The 20,878-nt window shown below is 34.0% G+C and overlaps 1 protein-coding gene across 4 annotated transcripts in view; it reads left to right on the top strand.

Annotated features, from left to right (window-relative positions):
- The window catches only part of Ptbp2 (polypyrimidine tract binding protein 2), a 66,161-nt gene that overhangs the window by 26,445 nt on the left and 18,838 nt on the right, over window positions 1-20,878 (top strand). For all 4 annotated transcript variants that reach the window (XM_057792969.1, XM_057792968.1, XM_057792971.1 and 1 more), the window contains exons 4-8: window positions 186-358; window positions 1,272-1,415; window positions 9,975-10,139; window positions 10,227-10,337; window positions 18,027-18,222. In XM_057792969.1, coding sequence (XP_057648952.1) covers window positions 186-358; window positions 1,272-1,415; window positions 9,975-10,139; window positions 10,227-10,337; window positions 18,027-18,222 — 789 coding nt within the window. The remainder of the gene's footprint in view (window positions 1-185; window positions 359-1,271; window positions 1,416-9,974; window positions 10,140-10,226; window positions 10,338-18,026; window positions 18,223-20,878) is intronic.

Below are 20,878 nucleotides of genomic sequence, written 5' to 3'. Positions count from 1 at the left end.
TTCTCTCTACATAGACTGTGCACATGGCTAAAATTTCTTTATTCTTTTGAAAGCCTAATTTTAGTTTTTCAAAAATTCATATTTACTCACCTATGTTCTAAGATTATTTTTGGCTTTTCATAAAAATAAGGAAAATCTGTGTACTTTTGTCTTACTAAAATATAGTGTTTTTGAATATCTTTCAGCCAACGGTAATGATAGTAAGAAGTTTAAAGGAGAAGATAAAATGGATGGGGCGCCCTCTCGTGTACTTCATATTCGAAAATTACCTGGTGAAGTGACTGAAACGGAAGTCATTGCTTTAGGTTTACCTTTTGGTAAGGTGACTAACATCCTTATGCTGAAAGGAAAAAACCAGGTACAGTTCTTCAAACATTGCTAACATGCTAAACCTCACACAGAATGAGAATTGTCTGTTACCTCATTAAAAAGAAGTCTTCTTTTTGTTCTGTAAATAGCAGAAACGAGGGACACTAGTAGCACCTCTTGCTTATTGGTAGCATTAGTAGAAATCAGTCTTAAATTTTAGATGCTCGTTCAGTAAATGTAACAGTAGCAGTAAGGTCCAGATATATTAAATATGAAATTTTGTTTAAAAATATTTAATGATTCTATTTAGAAGAATTTATGAAACTTAACATTCTCTAAAATATAGCTAATGTTAAAATTATGGCGGCCATTTAAAATTTTTCCCTTTATATATTTTTAAATTAGACCTCTGGGGTAGTAATAGTAAAATTCTGGTACTAGAAAATGTTTTATTTTTTTTCTAGTTTTTGTTAGAAAGAAACAGATTTATGGGGTAGAGAATATCATGTAAGTCATAGATGGAACACAGACGTAGTTTGTTCTCAAAGGGTATTGCTTGAATTAGCTCGAATTTATATTTAAAATTAAAATTTCTAAGATGTATTATTTTCAAACTATTTATATGTGTGTGGGTATATGCATGTGAGTGGAAGTACCTAAAGAAGCCAAAGAGAATTGTAGTTTAAGGCACTTGTGAGGCACTATATACATGGATGTTGGGATGTAAACTTGGGTCCAAAGCAACAAGCTCTTAACAGCCACCTCTTCCAGTCCTTCAATAAGATACTAAATTCTCTTCATTAAAATGTTGTTGTAAATTGAGGGTTGTAGTCTAGGCAATGTTTAATTAGCAAACTAGATTACACAGATACTTGAGTTTGGGTTAAAATTTGTAATTCTTATTTAAAGATTTAATTCATAGTTTTTTGGTTTTTGTGCTTTTTTTAAAAACTCATTTTCAGGCATTTTTGGAACTGGCAACAGAGGAAGCAGCTATTACTATGGTTAATTACTATTCTGCTGTGACACCTCATCTTCGTAACCAACCAATTTACATCCAGTACTCCAATCACAAAGAACTAAAGACAGATAACACATTAAACCAAGTGAGTGTATATAGGTACATAAATAATAGAGCTGATAGCATCTTATGAATCTCATAAATAGTATATATGAATAGAAAATAAATTGCTTCTATATGCATTTTCTTGTTATCTTTAGAATATTTTAGTTTATATGTCTACATATTAAGTATTTATAAAAATATGTGACTTTCTGATACTCATTTTCATGGTCTAAATTAATATTAGATTAGTTTTACTATTTAAGTACTTTGTCAGAAATTTCTATTTCTTGTTACATTTTAAAGTTTTTAATATGGAAACTAGAACTGAGAGTTGGTTGAACATGTTTGAGGTCCTGGGTTTATTTAGTTCCTAGTACCAAACAGCAAAACGAACAAACACTGACAAGTATCTGTAGTCACAGCTGGAGCTAGAGTTAGATGTAGGAGGGGAAGCCGGAGAAGTTGGAGAGACCGTTGATGAGATTGAACTTGTTACTATAAATTGTACTATGCTGTTGCTTAAACGTAAGTTAGGAAATGCAGTGTCTGCGATTGATTCTTAGTATTCTTTTCATTATCAAAGTTTTTTGCTTTTATTTTTTACCCTAAAGATGTATTTTCTTGAAAAAAAAACTAACCAAGATTGTATGAATTTGTCATTTGAAAATATAGTACAGAAGATATTTTAAATTAATGTTAAAATAGATAAGAATATTTTTAGACCCAAACATGTTGAGTTGCTGTAATGGTCTAAGAACTTTGATTTTCTTTAATTTAGTGCTTTTAAAGCTTACTATATGTATTTGCTTCAGTAAGATAGGGATGTATCTGACTATTTGTTATATCAAAAACTTCATTTCTTGTAGATTTTCCTCACTTTGTGAAAAGTGACTTGAAATTATTTTTAATAACATACGAAAAAATAAACTGTAAAACTTTCTTAAGGGATAGGGTTAACATGCCGTGTGCTTTTATTGTTTTAATTTGTAATAAAGATTTCATTCACTTTGTATCGAAGAAGTTAGAAAGTATGCCAAAAGAAGTTATCGGTCTGTACCTCTTATTTATGTTTTTTTGTATTTATTTAATATCTATTGGCAAATCATGAATGTACGTATTTAAGGAGTACAGTGTGATATTTTTATATTTGTCCTTTGTGGGTAATCAGTTATTAGCTTCTCTACTACCTGAAATACCTAATTTCTTAATGGTGAGAATGTTTAAAATATTTTGAAATTTACAAGTAGCTGTAATTTTCATGATTTGTCATAGACCAGTCAGACCTATCCTGATCAAAGATCATCCTTCAAGGGTCCTTTTTGCCCTGGAAGCCAGTCTTCTTGCTACTTTTATGAGCTTGATTATGTGAGGTTCTCGACGTGAGGTCATGTACAGCATGTCTTTCTATATGCATTTTATTACACTTAGTAAACTGTCTCCTTAAAAAGAAACTTATCCCAGTTTTATTTATTGTTTTAATTTTTGGTATTTTGAACACATTCTGTGTATTATTATGGATAAATTAAATCCAATGTCTTGAACGTGGTAGTTGGATACTCTCACTGGACTGTGCCTTCCATCATCAGTTTCATCAGAAAAGATTGAAAAGAAAGAAATATACAAGAAAGGGACAATAATAGGGAATCCCTAGAAAGATAATTTTAAATAGTAATGGCTACTTAAAGCTCCAAATAGAGGGGGCTTTAGCATAATGAAGTTCAAAGTGATTAGGGAATAAATCACTTAGTTTAGTCTATTTGATTACATACAGAAGGACTGTTCAAATTAAGTCAAGTTTTTTGTTTGTTTGTTTGTTTTGTGTTTTGTTTTGTTTTGTTTTTCGAGACAGGGTTTCTCTGTAGCTTTGGAGCCTGTCCTGGAACTAGCTCTTGTAGACCAGGCTGGCCTTGAACTCCCAGAGACCCTCCTGCCTCTGCCTCCGAGTGCTGGGATTAAAGGCGTGCGCCACCATTGCCCGGCTCTAAGTCAAGTTTTTAATTTTCAAAAGCCCTTTAGTGTTTTTGTTTGTTTTGTGTGTTTTTACATTGTAGTTGAGCACAGAGAATAATTTCAGTTCTTTGAAGATTCTAAGTACAGTTTATTTTTAAAATAGTTTTGCAGAGTTTGAGTGGTATCTCCTTCAGTTTTACCTTTTAGTTTATCTTGTTATTTTCCTTTCTTGTTCTTCATTTTATTCATGTTAGAATGCAAAATTAGAATTTTCTGAGACTACATGATTTTCTCCAGACTAAAATAATGAGGAATTGGATGTCATGGTAGAGCCGCTCTGCTCCACCATCCCCGTCACAGAGCCATTTATTTTGAACTAGCAAACATGCCTTTTAGGACCTTTGATTCTTTTGAGGGATATTTTGTTGTTTTTAGTGTTGAGGTGATGAGTCAGAAGCCAGAATTGTGTTGCTTATTCATCTTCTAGACTTTCTATTAATCTGTTTGTGCTCCCTGTCTTGTTATCCTGCCAGTTGTTGCTCTGATACCTTTCTTTTGTTGTTGTTGCCAGTTCAATTTCCAGCTTACTGTGTGCTCACTGTTTTCTTAGTCTCTTTCCATTCATTTTCTTTGTTCTGGAAATTTGATAAAAATCATTCTCAGCCTGTTGTTTAGTATTTGATGCATTGTATTCACTTATAGGCATTTTGATATTTCATAATAGAAGAGAGGCAAGTAAATGTGTTACCATAAAATAGTCTAAAAATATCCTTCAGAATATATCTGAAAATTTTTTTCAACAGTTATATTAGAAACCACCTTAATTTATTTTTACTTTAATTTTTAAATTTATCTATTTCTTTTATATCTGAGCTTTAGCCTCTCCCCATCCCCCCAGTCTTTTTCCACCACCTCCCCTTCTCTCCCCCATTCCCCAGTCCCCTCCTCTTCAGTTTGCATCCAGAAAAGGGCTGTTCTCCATGAGTATCAATAAAACATGGCTTATCAAGTTGCAGTAATACTAAGCACCTCCCCATATATTAAGGCTGGACAAGGTGACCCAATATGAGTAATAGGACCCCAAAAGCCAATAAAAGATTTGGGGGCAGCCCCTGCTGTAGCTGTTAGGAGTCCCACAAGAAGACCAAGCTACACAAGTGTAACATATATGCAGAGTGTAGGTTAATCCCAGGCTTTCTAGTTGTCTGTTCAGTCTCTATAAGCTCAGGTTAGTTGATTATGTGACCCTTTGTGTGGTGTTCTTGTCCCTTGTCTCTGGTTCCTATACTCCATTCTCCTCTGGATTCTGAACTCTGCTGCCTGTTTGGCTGTGGTTCTGTGCATCTGCCTCCATCAGTTGCTAGATGGCGCCTCTTTGATGACAGTTGGGCTAGGTTCCTGTCTGGTCACAGGAGATGGCCAATTCAGGCTACTTATCTGCTATTGCAAGATGTCTAAGCTGGAGTTCTCCACTTAAGTCTCCTGGGATATTCCTGTGCCAGACTTCTACCTGACTCTGAAATGCCCCCAACAGTCCCCCCCCCCCCCCAGCACTCTCCCTCTCCGCTCATTCCCCTCCATTCTGATCACTCATGTTCTCATCCCCACTCACGAAATCTCTGAAATCTCTTCTATTTCCCTTCCCAGGGAGATCTGGGTCGCCCTCCTCCCTCCCCCTCTTGTTCCTAGTCTCTCTGGCTCTGTGAATTGTAGTATAGTTAGCCTTTATTTTACAGCTAATACCCACTTGATGAGTTATTACATACCATGTTTGTCTCTATCGGTCTGGGTTACCTCTCTCAAGATAATTTTTTCTAGTTCTGTCCATTTGCTGTTTTCCTGGTGTCTTTAAAACCATTCCTAGATTGAGGAAGATCTAGATTGTTTTCAGGTTCTGGTTATTACAAATAAAGCTGCTATGAACATACTTAAGCAGTTGTCCTTGTGGTATGAATGAGCATCTTTTGGGTATATGCCCAAGAGTGATAGAGCCAGGTCTTGAGGTAGGTTGATTCCCAGTTTTCTGAGAAACCACAACACTGACTTCCAAAGTGACTGTACCAGTTTGCACCTCAACCAGCCATGGAGGGGTGTTCCCTTACTCCACATCCTCTCTAGCATGAGCTGTTGCTTGTGTTTTTGATCTTAGCCATTCTGACAGGTGTAAGGTGGTTTCTCAGATTCATGTTGATTTGCACTTCTTTGATGGCTAAGGATGTTGTACTTCTTAAGTGTTTCTTGACCATTTGAGATTCTTTAGTTGAGAATTCTGTTTAGATTAATATCTCATTTTATAGTCAGATTATTTGGTTTATTGATACCTAGTTTCTTGAGTTTATTATCTATTTTGGAAATCAGTCTTCTGTCAGATGTGGAGTTGGTGAAGATCTTTTCCCATTCTGTAGCCTGCCATTTTTGTCCTATTAACAGTATCCTTTGCCTTACAGAAACTCCAGTTTCATGAGGTCCCATTTATTAATTGTCAATCTTAGTGCCTTTGCTCTTGGTGTTCTGTTCAGAAAGCTGTCTCCTGTGCCAATGTGTTGGGGATTATTTCCCACTTTTCTCTTGTATTGGTTTCAGTGTAACTGGATTTATGTTGAGGTCTTTGATCCACTTAGTTTTGTATGGGATGATGAACATGGTTTGATTTGAATGCTTCATCATGCTGATATCCAGTTAGATCAGCACCATCTGTTGAAGATGTTTTCTTTTTTTCAATTGTACAATTTTGGCTTCCTTGTTGAAAATCAGGTGTCCATTAGGTGTGTGGATTTATGTCAGGGTCTTTGATTCGGTTCCATTGATTTGCCTGTCTTTTTATGCCAATACCATGTGGTTTTTATTACTATAAATACTATAATAACTATGGATGGCAATACCTCCTGAAGTTCTTCTATTGCACAGGATTATTTTAACTATCCCGGACTTTAATTTTTTCCTACGAAATTGAGTGTTGTTCTTCCAAGGTCTGTGAGAATTGTGTTGAGATATTGATGATTGGGTTGAATTTGTTGATTGCTTTTGGTAAGTAGCCATTTTTACTACGTTAATCCTATGATCCAAGAGCATGGGAGATCTTTCCATCTTCTGATACTTCCTTTAATTTTTTTTCTCCAAAGTATTGAAATTCACGTTATAAATTCTTTGACTTGCTTGGTTTTTTTCCCTTTCAGTTTGCTTATATGGTAGATTATAATAACAGATTTCGTGTGTTGAACCATCCCTGCATCTCTGGGATGAAGCATACTTGGTCATAGTAGATAGTCTTTTCTGTGTGTTTTTGGATTTTGTTTGCCAGTATTTTATTGAGTATTTTTGTATTTAATGTTCATGAGTGAAATTGGTCTGTAATTTTCTTTGTTGAGTCTTTTTGTGGTTTGGGTATCAGGGTGACTAGGTCCTCATTGAAATAATTTTACAATGTTCCTTCTGTTTTTGTTTTGTGGAATAATTTGTAGAGTATTGGTATTTGCTCTTCTTTGAAAACCTGGTAGGATTTTTTTGGTTGGGAGATTTTAATGACTGTTTCTATTTCCTTAAGGGTTATCGTTCTATTTAAATTTTTTATATGTGGTATATATCAAGAAAATTGTCCATTTCTTTCATATTTTCCAATGATTTTCTGTATTTCCTTAGGGTCTTGTTATCTCCCCTTTTTATTTCTGATTTTGTTGTTTTGGATATTTTTTCTCTACCTTTTATAGTTAATTTAGATAAGAGTTTATCTTTTTCTTGAAGAACCAACTTTTTGTTTCATTGATTCTTTGTATTCTCTTTGTTTCTATTTAATGAATTACAGCACTCAGTTTGGTTATTTCCTGCTGTCTGCTTTGGTGTGTCTGCTCTTTTTGTTTGTTTTAGAGCTCTTAAAGTGTGCTGTTAAGTCGCTAGTATTAGATCTCCAGATTCTTCACAAAGACACTTAGTTCTATGAACTTTCTTCTTAGCACTGCTTTCATAGTGTCCCATTAGTTTGGGTATGTTGTGTGTTCATTTTCATTGAATTCTAGGAAGTCTTTAACTTCTTTATTTCCTCTTTAACTCAGTGGTAACTCAGTAGAGTTACTCAGTCTTCATGAAATTTGTAGACTTTCTATTGTTAAAATTGAGCTGTAGGTCCATGGTGGTTTGAAAAGATACAGTGGGTTATTTTATTTTATTTTTATTTTTTTTTTCAGTGGGTTATTTTAATTTTATCTGTTGAGACTTATGGCCAAGTATATATATGGTCAGTTTTGGAGAAGGTTTCATGCGATGCTGAGAAGAAGGGTATATTCTTTTGTGTTTTGGTGAAATGTTCTGTAGATACCTGTTAGGTCTATTTGAACCATAATCTTTGTACTGTAATTTCTCTGTTTACAGTTTCTGTCTGGATGACTTGTCCGTTGAGTTAAATTCCCCCACTATTAATGGTGTGGGGCTCTTTGTGTGATTTAGGGTTTAGTAACGTTTCTTTTACAAATGTGTTCAGAATTGAGACATCATCTTGGTGAACTGAATCTCCTTTGATTAATTTTGGTTGGAAGTCTGTTTTGCTAGATATTAGGATAGATAGATAGCTTTACCAGCTTGCTTCTTAGGTCCATTTGTTTGGAAAATCTTTTTCCACCCTTTTACTTTGAGTTAATGTCTGTTTTTGATGGTGAATGTTCCTTGTATGCAGCAGAATGTTGGATCCTGTTTTTGTACACAATCTGTTACCCTATGTTTTTGGTGAATCGAGTCCTTTGGTATTGAGGGATATTAATGACCAATGATTGTTAGTTTCTGTTATTTTGTTGGTGTTGGTGGTTGTGGAGGTATGTGTGTATGTGGGTGTGGGTATATATGTCTGTCTTTGGGTTTTTCTGGTGTGAAATCTATTGCTTGTGTTTTTCTGGTGTAGTTAATTAACTTCCTGGGATTGGAGTTTTCCTTCCAGTACCTTCTATAGGGCTAGGTTTTTGTGTTGATTTTGTTTAGATTTGACTTTGTCATGAAATATCTTGTTTTCTCCATCTATGGTGGTTGACAGTTTTACTGAATATAGTAGTCTGGGCTGACATCCCTGGTCTTTTAGAGTCTGTAAGACATCAGTCCAGGCCCTTCTGGAATTTAGGGTCTCCTTTGTGAAGTTGGTTGTGATTATAGTAGGTCTGTCTTTATATGTGTTACTTGACTTATTTTTTTCTTACTATTATTTCTCTTCATTTCATATGTTTAGTTTTTTGATTATTATGAGGCGAGGGAATTTTCTTTTCTGAGTCAATCTATCTGGTGTTCTGTAAACTTTTTGTACCTTAAAAGGCATGTCCTTATTTCCTTATTTTTGTTGGGAAAATTTTCTTCCATGATTTTGTTAAATATATTTGGTGGGTTTTGAGCTGTTTCTTCTCCTCCCTCTATTCCTATTGTTCTTTGCTTGGTCTTTTCATGGTGTCCCAGATTTCCTGATTGTTTTGTGTTAGGAACTTTTTAGATTTAACATTTTCCTGAGAATCAATTTCCTCTATTGTTTCTTCAACAGTTGAGATTCTCCATCTCTTGTATTCTGTTGGTGATGCTTACATCTGTGTAGTTCCTGTTAATTTTTCCAAATTTTCCATTTTCAGGATTCCCTCTGTTTGTGTTTCCTTTTTTGCTCTTATTTCTGTTTTCAGGTCTTAAATTGTTTCTTTTATCTGTTTTTTTGTTATGTTTTGTTTTCTTATAGGGATTTACTGATTTCAAATATTTTTTGTTTGTCTTTTCCTCAATTTCTTTAAGTGAATTTGTTCATATTCCCTTTAAGGACCTCTATTATCTTCATAAAGTAATATTTTAGGTTGTTTTTTGTGCTTCAGCTGTGTTGGATTGCTCAGGTCTTGCTGTTGTAAGATAACTGGGTATAGTGATGGAAGATTGCCTTTTCTGTTATTGATTACTGCATGTAGGCATCTGAATTTGGAATGATTTTAGAACTAGGTGTTAATTCCAGTATTTGTTACATGGGTGATTTGTTTCTTGACTTTTCTCTCGGGTCTTCTGGCATAAATGATCAAGGGTTTGGTAACTGGCGTGTCTTCTGGTTCGGTAGGATGTCCTCTGTTTTGGGGGGGCTATATGTCCTTTCTGACCTGGCCTCTTGTAAGGCCAAAGCCCTCTTTCAAAGTTGTAGATCAGGATATGGAGGCCAGGGGAGGGGAATACAGACTGAGGTTCCTAGATCTGGCCTAACCTCTGGGAGACCACATTAATTTCTGCTCAGAAAATTCTAGAGTGTTAGTATGAAAAAATACTTGTTTTTAATCCAGTATCCAGTTGCTAAGATTGTATTGGAGATAATGGTAATGGTAATTTTAGTGAAAGATCACTTATAGTCCCTTCCTGCAGTATACCTGTTTCATCAAGTGAATAATATGAAGTTAAGGTTTTGTAATTCAGTGAGTTTCTCTTTGAATGGTTTCTGGGTGTAAATATCTGCCCAGGTACGTTTTTTGTTTGTTTGTTTTTAAATAAATGACATTGCCTATCTGTGTCAGCATTGGTACCATAGTACTTAGGTAACTGTTTTGAAACCAATATAGTAGAATATTTGAACTATAAAGAGACAGTAGTATAATATGCAACAAAATGTAAGTGTAAATAATGGCTGAGCTACCAAGCTTCTTGTCTTGTCAAATTTCAGCGTGCTCAAGCAGTTCTTCAAGCTGTGACAGCTGTCCAGACAGCAAATACACCTCTTAGTGGCACCACAGTCAGTGAGAGTGCAGTGACTCCAGCCCAGAGTCCAGTGCTTAGAATAATTATTGACAATATGTACTACCCTGTAACACTTGATGTCCTTCACCAAGTAAGTGTAATGTAATTTGCGTACTTGTTTATAACTTGAAGAAATAATATAGTAGGTAATAATGCCTTGATTTAAATGTTTTCACAGATATTTTCTAAGTTTGGTGCTGTATTGAAGATAATCACATTTACAAAAAATAACCAGTTTCAGGCTTTGCTCCAATATGGTGATCCAGTAAATGCTCAACAAGCAAAACTAGTAAGTTTGAGCCTCTTGGGATAGTGATGTGTTTTTCATTGACTTCTGGTATTAATTTAATGTAGAGTTTATTTTTAGAAATAACTGTAGCTGTTATGGTCATTTGTAACATAGGCTTGTGTTATAAAATTGTTCATTTGGTACAAAACTTTCTGATCTTGGTAAGATGGTGGGATTGCATTGTATGTGCAAACAGTTTTATGTAGTTTTTGATAGGTGTTTGAGAGTAACTTTTCAAGGTAATTTGGTTCAGATACTTCAATGTAGATATAGTGCAGATATTCTGATCAGCTGTAGTTACATTGTTTCTTAAGCGGTTTTTAAAGAATTCTTAAAAGTTTATTTTTAGATTCTTAGTCTGTGTTATAGTCATATCATTTTTTTATTTTTAGATATGGAAGGTTAGACTATAGAGAAATAAAATCACCACTTGTCATGATGCCATTGGAAACTCAGATTCTTTCTGAATGCCTAAATCTTTCTGTGTAATTTATTCAATGATGATTTTACTGTTTAACTTCTTTTGTCATACCATCTCATTTAATTATTAAACCCTTAAAAATTCATATTAACGTAAATGTTTTGAAACTATTAAGTCAGCTCTTTATCTAGTCTCAACCTAATTTTTTTTACTTTTTATTTTATTTTTGTACTAATCATGTTTTTTACTACTTCATTGATTTCTTCAGATCAAAATTATCCATGTAAAAGTTGGACCAATTTTTTATTGTTTTCATTTGCTTTCACTTACAATGTCATATTTGGCTAGTAAAAAAATGCTTCAGATGGCAAAAGGCTATAGTAACAATGGCATAATTGTAATATAGCACTTTTCACTTTCTTAATATAAAACAGTATTAAGATTTAAAGAGCTTTATTCTAAACTTTTCAGGGATTTCAGTCTTAAACTGCTTGTTCTCAGGTTATATAATCTTATTTCACTATCTATGCTTTTCTTTTCAGATACCGGTTAACTATTAAAAAAAAATTCTTTCTTGCCCCAAATAATTATTCTTCACATGCCTTGCCTCCCAGCTATGGACAGTTTTTATATTTATCGAGTTGCCAAAATTAATGTGGTATGAAATTATACTATTGGAAATGACTAGACACTGTGAGTTTATAGCATTTTCCACAATGTCAGACATATTTGTAAATTGTATACATTTTCTTGATATTTATTATATATTTGTTTGTGTCTATGTATCTCTTATCTGCCTAATCCAGAGGAAAATACTGACAGACGATCAGTAAACCAGAGTGATTAGAATTTATGCTACATTTGTTGCAGAGAAAATAGCTGTTCTGTGTATCTTGTCTGAAATAATCTATAGTTAACATTGGTAAAGAACCAGAATTGTTATATATATTCTTTTGTACAGCTAATCATCCAACCATACACATTTGTGATTATTTATATATACTTACTAACATTCTTTATGATAGAAGTCTAAAAAAGTGATAATTTTAAGAGTAATGCACTTTTGGGGAGACAGGGTCTCTCTGTGTAGCCCTAGATACCATGGAACTCACTCCATAGAGCAGACTCACCTTGAACTCACAGATCTCCACCTGCCTCTGTCTTCCAAGTGCTGAGATTAAAGATATGTACCACCACCACACAGCTCAGTAATACACTTTCTTAAGTACACATTCTGGCAGCTCAGCCTATTAGAGAAGCAAAGGGGTGTTTACTTTCCACACTTAACTTGCCCTGTTTTTTTGCCATGTAAATGATATGGGAAACCCTTTGATGATTATTACATACAATAATATTATCTGGTACTTAAAATACTTTCTGTTTTGTTAGTGTGATCAGAAAGTATTCGTTCTTGGGGCAATCTTTGCACAACCTTTTAGTCGGTAGCACTATTTTACATAGTGTCAGATTACACTTTGCTGTGTCTCTCCTCACTTTTAATTTGTCTGATTTTTAAAACATCAGATGTGAGTTTTAGTAGTTTCTAGCAAAATCTGATACTTATACCTGACTTTCTAATAAAAGGCATATTTCATCACCTGTTTAAAATCAGTAAAGAATAGACTCATAGACCTCATTCTTTACTGCCTTGGGCTCTGTTAGTAATACTTGTCTCATCTACTTTGATTTTCATCTTCCACTTTCAACTGATTATCTCCAGGATCTCAAATATGCTCAGCTCTAGTGAATTTACTTCAGATCTTGCTGATTCTACTGCCCTTCATGTTTCTCAATCCCCATCCTTTCTTTGTTTTCATTTATAATCAGACTTCTTAAGAAAGCTGTTTGCTACTCATCTTTTATATCCTCCTCATTTCTCTGTCTCCTGTAATTTGGTTTTATTCATGTTTACCAAAACTCCCCTTCAACTGTTAGCCGTGGTCATTAGAGTAGTTCAGTTTAACTAGTAGTTTCCAGTCTTTATCTTGCTTAATCTGTAGGTAATATTTGACACTGAGAATCCCACATCTATTTATTTATTTATTGATTGATTGATCTTTCAAGACAGGGTTTCGCTGTAGTTTTAGAGTCTGTCATGGAACTAGCTCTTGTAAACCAGGCTGTCCTCGAACTCACCTGCTTCTGCCTCCTGAGTGCTGGGATTAAAGGCGTGTGCCACCACTGCCCATCTTGAGAATCTCACTTTTTTGTTTTGTTTTTTGCTTTTGCCTTGTTTTTTTTTTCCCTTCTGGTCTCTCACACTTTTTACCCTAGATTTCTCCTTTCTCTTCAGTGGTTCTTTTCCCCTTCCACAGCCTGCTTCTGTTGGGTAGACTTCTATTCACACAGCCTAGTTAGAATAGTGCTTATGCTAACTTGTCTCGCTCCGAACTTTACTAAAAGACCCAGACTAGGATTCTAGGCAATCATTGTACACTTTCAAACATAGAATGTTCACTGCATCTTCTGGTTTCTCGTTTTCCCTATCTCAGCACAAGATGCCAACATTATTCTCATTAACAAGCCAGAAAACATGGAGCTATTATTCTTTCTTGCCATCCTATTTCAAGATACTCATTCTGATTCCTGAATTTCTGTTTGGTGTGCTCCTCAACACTGTTTTCATCCTAGTTTGAACAGGAGTTGCTCAAAATGCTTTCTTCTGTTTTTTTTTTATGTTAAATTTATGCCAGTGTGCAAAACCACATATTTATAGCTGTAGTTTACTTAGTGCTTATGCTGATAGAACTTTTTTTGAGTGTTTAAAAACAAGTAATGCTGTATATTTTGTCTTGTTTTAATAATGCATATAACCTTTATTATAACATTCTTACCTATATAGAATATATTTTAATCAAACTCACCTATTATTACCTTTTTTTGTTCTCCTACCATTCCTATTGATCTCTTTTCCTCTTCCATACTAGTTCCCTTTCTGTTTCATGTCAACTGCTTGTGTGCATGTCTGTGTGTACACTTACGCACCATGTATGAGTATCATTAGGATCACTTACAGGAGTGTGTGTGTCAAGGATTATTTACAGGAACAGGGGTCTTAGTTTCGTTTCTGTTGTGAACAGACACCGTGACCAGGGCAAATTAGAAAAGACTTTATTGAAGACTTAGAGTTCCAGAGGATTAGAATAGAGTCCATGACTATCATCATGGCAGGGAGCATGCAGCAAAGAAGGCAGGCATAGTCCTGGGGCAGTAGCTGAAGTTTCCGTTTGATCCATAAACACAAAGCAGAGAGAGTTAACTGGAAATAACATATGTTTTTGAAAGAAACCCTACTCCCAGTGACACACCCCCTAATCCTTTTTTTTACACTTTCCATCAACTAGGAACCAAGTATTCAAACATGAGCCTATGAGAGCCATTCTCACTCAAATCACCACCAGGAACAACTTACCATTGCCTACACTACTGAAGAAAATGCCTGTTCCTAGTAATCATAAATGCCTGCAGATTCTCACCGCCTTCTCTTTTCTCTCTGATAGAATACTGGCAGGTGCAGTCTTACACACATCTTGTACAAATAATTGCAGATGCTGAAGGCTCAATAATGCAAGTCCATGTCATGCCCAGAAGACAGTTTTCATAAAACTCCACCCCTTCAACTAGCTCTTATATCCTGTGCCTTCAAGGGAATGATGTAGTTTTGTTATTTAGTGCTGAGCACTTGTGTGTGCAGTAACTGCTGCTTACTGCCAAAATAAGCTTCTCTAAGCCATAGGTAACAATAATACTTATATGGTCATTAAAAAAATACCTAAAAGGCAGTTAGAGAATATCAAAATTTTTGATACAAAGTCATTTTATGCAGAATGACCTGAGCTGCTGGTCCCTGAAAAGTGTGAGTAGCATTGGTCTAAGTCATCAAGACATCATCCTTTTGCAAATCTCTACTTAGCATCTGTGGTATTCTTTTGAAACCCACCAGTTCAAGATCTTGGCATTCCCAATATTTTTCCACAGACTGCATACATGATGACCTCAATTTAGTCCGATTACTTACATTCTTAATGTCCTTCAGTGACTACATTTTTGTCCTTAGAATAAAGTCTGTAGTCATTAACATGGCTTAGGAAATTGTTTCTCAAGTCTCATTTCCTTCTTTTTCATCCATGTTAAACGTCTTTAAATGCTGTGTAGATGTATATTCTCTGATCTTGGAGACTTAATTGCCATTTCATTTGTTAATAATGGCTTTTCATCTCTTACACAACTTCAGCTGGGTTTTATTTTGTTTGTTTTAACCAAATTCCAGCTTAGAAATTTCTTCGTAGAGAACTCTTTCCATATTGTACTTTCAATTATATTCGTTCTTTATAATTATTTCTTACAAGGAGGACTTTTTTTTTCTATTAGAATGAGTAGATACTATGTCTACTTTGTTCTTTGCTTCATTTATTGAGCTCTGACGTTTAAGGTGATAAACTGAAGCCAAAACAACAATTTTTAAGCATTTTCATAAAGTATATGGTCTTCATAATTTTGTAAGAAAACTCATGCAGTATGCTGGGAAGCAAAGTTCCATTGCCTTTCTAATAACATTTTAAAAACTGGAATGAATACAACTAATTGGATTTATATACCCCAGTTCTAAATAGCAAGATATGTGGTAGAATTTAGGTTGCTTTTTGCAGCGAAGTTATAACACTAATGTGTGAGTACCAACAGTTTTTTGTTTTTATTAGAAACAGTTTCTCATGAATATGTCTTCCTTATAGATACTAGATGTTGGTGCTGCATCTTCTAGAGTCTTTTGCAAACTTGTGGGTTACTCTTCAGCTTTTATTAAGACAGCAACAGTAAAACTGAGATGGTTGTAGTACTAAGATCATGTCCCTCAGTCCTTCTTACAAAGAACTCACAATTTTATGCAGATGTTTTTGAGAGACATAATGAGATCATGCTTTGTGGATAGTTTACTTATACTTGCTTAATACTACCTTTTAGTTTTTAACTCTCCACCTTCATAAGAATTTATAATGGTTCCGTTTTAAAGAATTGTACATAATCTAGTGTAGAGTTTTGCTGCAGTTAGTTGATTTGAACTACTTTATTACTGTAATTTTTTTTCTCACTTGGCTAACTACTGGACAGGATAGTAAGATTTTCAGAGAACTTGAACTTAACTTAGAGCTCCCTAAAGCATCAGCTAAGTCTTATGCCCAACAGTCTCTCAATATAACAATCACATACAATTAGTACACATGGGAGTATCTGCAGATTTCACTCTACACTTATTATTGTATACTCTATTTTAACATTTTAACTATTTTGATACTTGTGTTTGGTCTATAAATTTTAATTTTTTTGTGGCTAATTTTTCCCAGTTATTTTTGCTTATTGTCTAAACTTTTATTGAAAGTAGAAACATTTGAGAAGTCTGCTTGCTACACATTATCTTGAGCTTTAATTGCCAGTAATCTTTGTTCAAGCCAGATCATTGCATTCCTAATGGTTGCACCACAGGATGGGTTTGTGTATCACTTCCTCTTAGAGTTACAAGCACAGCTTGAAATGAAGCTTGCATAAATTTTTTTAGGCATTAATTTTCCTTCTCCCTTTCTTCAGAATCCTTTTGAAAAATGTCTGGATTTCTGCTTTGCTCTCCTTTGTTCCACCTGATTATAATTTCAATTTCGTCTTGGTGTTTCTCCAGCTCGTACCAGTCTGTGTGTAACTGTGTATCTTTCATCTGCATGCAGATATTTTCTAAAAGTTAAAATTGAAAATATCAAAGGGTATTGTAACAATTGCTACATTGACTGTGGATAATTTGGAACTCTACCTTAATATTGCTTTAATTTAAAATAATGCTTTCAGAAATCTGTTGTAGGTTGGGTAATTTCTGTCAGTACTGTTAGCATTAACCAAGCCAGTTCTTCTTAGATGTTATTTTCTCTTTAATAATAATCAAATAATTAGTATGCTCCCAGATAATATTTAAATGTTTACCTAGGAGTAAAATTTGTCCACTCACCCACTGGTAGACATTTGCAACACTGATACTAACAGTGCCATTCAGACTGCATAGAAATCGCAGATTCTGTCTCCTGGCTCGCATTCTCCCTACAGTAATGCCTTTACTTATTGTAAAGAGACACCTATTTTTGGTGCGTTATTTGCCTCCATAGGAGGATGTTGGATTATTTTACCTTAAATTGTTGATGAAGTTGATACATTTGGTGACTACTTTTACATGATAGATTATTTTATATGATGATTTGCTTGATCCAAATGTCATGTGTATGAAATGCCTTTAGTTTTCACCATCCCTGTCATCTTCTGATGATGAATTTTTTTCCTGCTCTTTAGTAAATAGTCCTAACATTTTTGTAGATCGAGGGGAAAGGATTATTGTTCCAGAGAGTATGAATATTTTAATGTTTTGAATGAATTCCAAACTTTATGTACTTCAAACACCTAACCAACTATAGAAGTTTACTTTTTTATTAATAGACATTTTCTCTCTTCTAATTAAAATTAACTCATTATTCCCATTTATAGTTTGTTTCTATAGTATATCTTGTTAGATTAGAAATAATTGATATACAACAGCAGCAAGTCATGATAGTAGTAACATAGTTAATAATTCACGATAAACTTTCACATGTGGCATTTTTAATTTATTCTTAACACAGCCCTGTAAGGAAACTTAGTGGTCCTTATCATTTTTATTTTCTATATTACTATATTGATACTCAGGGTTAAATAGTGGTTTAAGTCTAGGCTTTTTAACTCTAGACTTGACGCTCTTTTATTCCAGAATTTCCTGGAATGACATTGATCTAATTTCATCAGGATATTCGGATTCAAGTCAAACAATTCATCTTAAGTGTTTGTTTTTATTTCATTTCATGAGATTTGTTACAAATCATGGGGCTGCATCTATTTGGTATGAGGCAGCTTCATATGGTATGGCATCCGGTAGTAGTTGTATCAACTCATATTAGTGTTACCCTTAATAAAATGTGTGTAAATATATTGTTCAAATGAATAAATGTTATTAGGGCTGACTGTATGTGTAACTATTACGTGTTTTTTTTTTTTAAGCTCTTAGTACTGTTAGCATCGATGATGAAATGTTGTATTTTAGAGTTACATAGCATTTCCTATTTAATGAAAGCAGTGAATGGTAAAAACTAACACACTTAGAATGGAAGTGGCCTGGCTTGATGTATAAAATTGTAATCCCTTTCCTGTTTTTGCTGATTTTCAAATTTAAAATGGCTGATTCATTTTATTCACTTTCACAGGCCCTAGATGGTCAAAATATTTATAATGCTTGCTGTACCCTAAGGATTGATTTTTCCAAACTTGTGAATTTGAATGTAAAATACAACAATGATAAAAGTAGGGATTATACACGACCTGATCTTCCATCTGGAGATGGCCAGCCTGCATTAGACCCAGCTATTGCTGCAGCATTTGCCAAGGAGACATCCCTTTTAGGTATGATTTTTACTGTCTATACCACCTTTCTTCCATTGTTCGGTGGAAAAGTACCTGTTAAACTCCTGTAAGTATAATTAATTTTACATATTAAACCTTAAAAAATTATGTTCATATTTTATGAGTTTTTGTTTTGTCTGTTTCGAAGAGTATATGAATTCCATTATAAGGAAAGCTTTAACTTGCTAAGTATAATTAAAAGTATATTCATTTATCCCCTTTTTGTCACCTTATTGTCCTTATAACTCTCCTAAAACAAAAGGAGAAAAATTGGAATGAAAAAGAATGTTAAGTTTATCCAAATATGTATGCTTCAGATTTGATATTTAAGCCTAAGGCCTTTATGCCGACTTCTTAGGGTTAATCTGATTGCTTTAGCAGTGTGCAGAAACAACAAAAGTATTAACACAGTTAAAAATAGGAGTGTGGGTAAATGGAGTATTTAAAAGTATAATGTACCATAAATCTTGAAAATTTATCATTGAGGATTCTTTCATAAAATGTGTATTGCTCTTCCTTTGGACTCTTACCTTGCCCTGCAGTACATTTGTGCTAATTATGTAAAATGCAGTGTAAAATAAGCAGCTGATTGTTGATGGACTGAAGATTGGAGAAAAAATTGTTAGAATAAGCAACCTGATTTATAGTGTCAGAAATAGTTTTCATGAATTTAATGTGTTCTGGGAATTTTTATTTTGGTATTTGTAGTATTTTCATTTTTATTTATTTGTGTTTTCTCTGTATGTATATCTGTATACCATGTGTGTGCAATGCCTATAAAGGGCATCAAATCCTGCGGAACTGGAATTTACAGACAGTTGTTAGCTGCCATGTGAACTCCAGATTCTAAACCCAGGTCCTCTGCAAGAGCAACAGGCGCTGTTAACCACTGGACAGTCTCCATCCCCAACTAATACTACTTTTAATTTAAGATTATTATCTAAACAGAATTCAAGATTTATGGTTGAGAAAGAAGAAAGTAGCTCTTAAAATTTTAGTTTATGTCCATCATTTTAAAAACCAGACAGATGTTGAAAATACAGTAAATATGTAACTATCACATCTACTTGCAAATAGGTAAAATGGTTCGTATATGTATGTGATAAGAGTTTAATGTTTGTTATTTGAAGTCCGTTCTAATGAACACAAAAGCTGACTCCTTATAGTAGTATTTGGTATCTCTAGTACAACCACTGCTTATTATTATGACTGAAATAGTACATGTTTTAGGTTACTAGGAGTGTTCTTGACAGAATCTTATTTGCTATGGGTCTTGTTGAAGCCTTTTGAATTGCTAGTTTAATTGAGGCCATAACAAGTGGTAGCTTTTGCTTTTAATTCTTGTCAGAACTTGTACAAAAGAAGAATAAAGATTTGTAATTGAGTAGATTGTGGATCTTAGGCATTCTCTAAATACTTGATAGGTATATTAGTGAAACTGAAATAGCGAAATAAAGTAGGTAGTGACATGAAGATTTTACAATCATGTACCATTTCTTTAAAAAAAATTGAGGGTAAAATAACAAAAAAATCCATTAAAACGTTGTTTATATATAACATTACAGGATTCTAAGTAGCTATGTATGTGCTTAGATCCTGAGTAGAGGCCTCTTTTGAAGTCATTTGGACTTTTCTGGGGAATGTATAGCTTGTATATATTTTTGTGGTGATCTCAAGGCTTTGGTGAAAAACATTTTTTACACACACAAATCTTTCATAAATTGAATCTAGGAGATGACTCAGTTGGTAAAGTGCTTTCTCTGTTGGCGTGAGTTCCTACGTTTTCATCCCCAATATCCTTATAAGAAGCACAATGATGGCTATTTTTAACTAGGTGTAGAGTAGGGGCAGGAGGAGATGGAGAATCCTGATGCTTATTAGTAGGCATTATTAGTGAGGTTAAATGTGGGGACTTGCACTCGCTTTCCTAAATTCTGTCATCTTTTACTTGTTTTAATTGTTCTACATCTGTAAGTGGGCTTTTTACTTTAACCATCCTCAAACGGTTTTAAAAGTAGGTGAGTTTAACTTTCAAAACTTCACTAATTCTGTAAGTTGTGGTATTCATAAGAGATAACATTTGTATGTTTTTGTTCTATCTCTCTTCTATTAGTACATTTTGGTACGAAATTAAAACCATTTTTAGATTTTGAATTTTACTGTAGTTGCCATTTAACTAAGAACTTTTAAATAAAAATGATAATTTTGATAGTTTATTATACTGGATATATATCGTCATTACTTTTTTTTTTTACTGCTGCAGTACATTAAATCTTTGAAAGTGGACATTAAAGTATTTAATCAGGTGACTTCAGAATATAACCAAAGTAATAATGACAAGATTCCTTTCTTAGTCTTTCTGAGAACTTCCAAAACAATTGCTACAGTACTCCGAAATACTCCATCAAATATTTTGGGGTGTTTGCTTTTTACTTTCATTTTTACGTTTAGTTGCTTCAATGAATGTCATTACTTTTTAAAATCTGTATTACAAGTTTCATTTTAAGCAGTAATTACTTCTAAACTATTGCTTATACCTGGTTTCCCTACGTCTTTTTCTAGGAATCAGACTGTTTTGAAAATTAGTTTATTCAGAGAAGGGAGACACAGTGCTTTGTAGTTGGAAGTGTAACATCTGAATGCATTCTTATTAGCT

The sequence above is a fragment of the Chionomys nivalis genome, chromosome 18, assembly GCF_950005125.1.
Source record: "Chionomys nivalis chromosome 18, mChiNiv1.1, whole genome shotgun sequence".
In the NCBI taxonomy this organism is placed as follows: domain Eukaryota; kingdom Metazoa; phylum Chordata; class Mammalia; order Rodentia; family Cricetidae; genus Chionomys; species Chionomys nivalis.
Note: the sequence above shows the minus strand (reverse complement) of the source record. Positions and strands in the feature narration are given on the sequence as shown.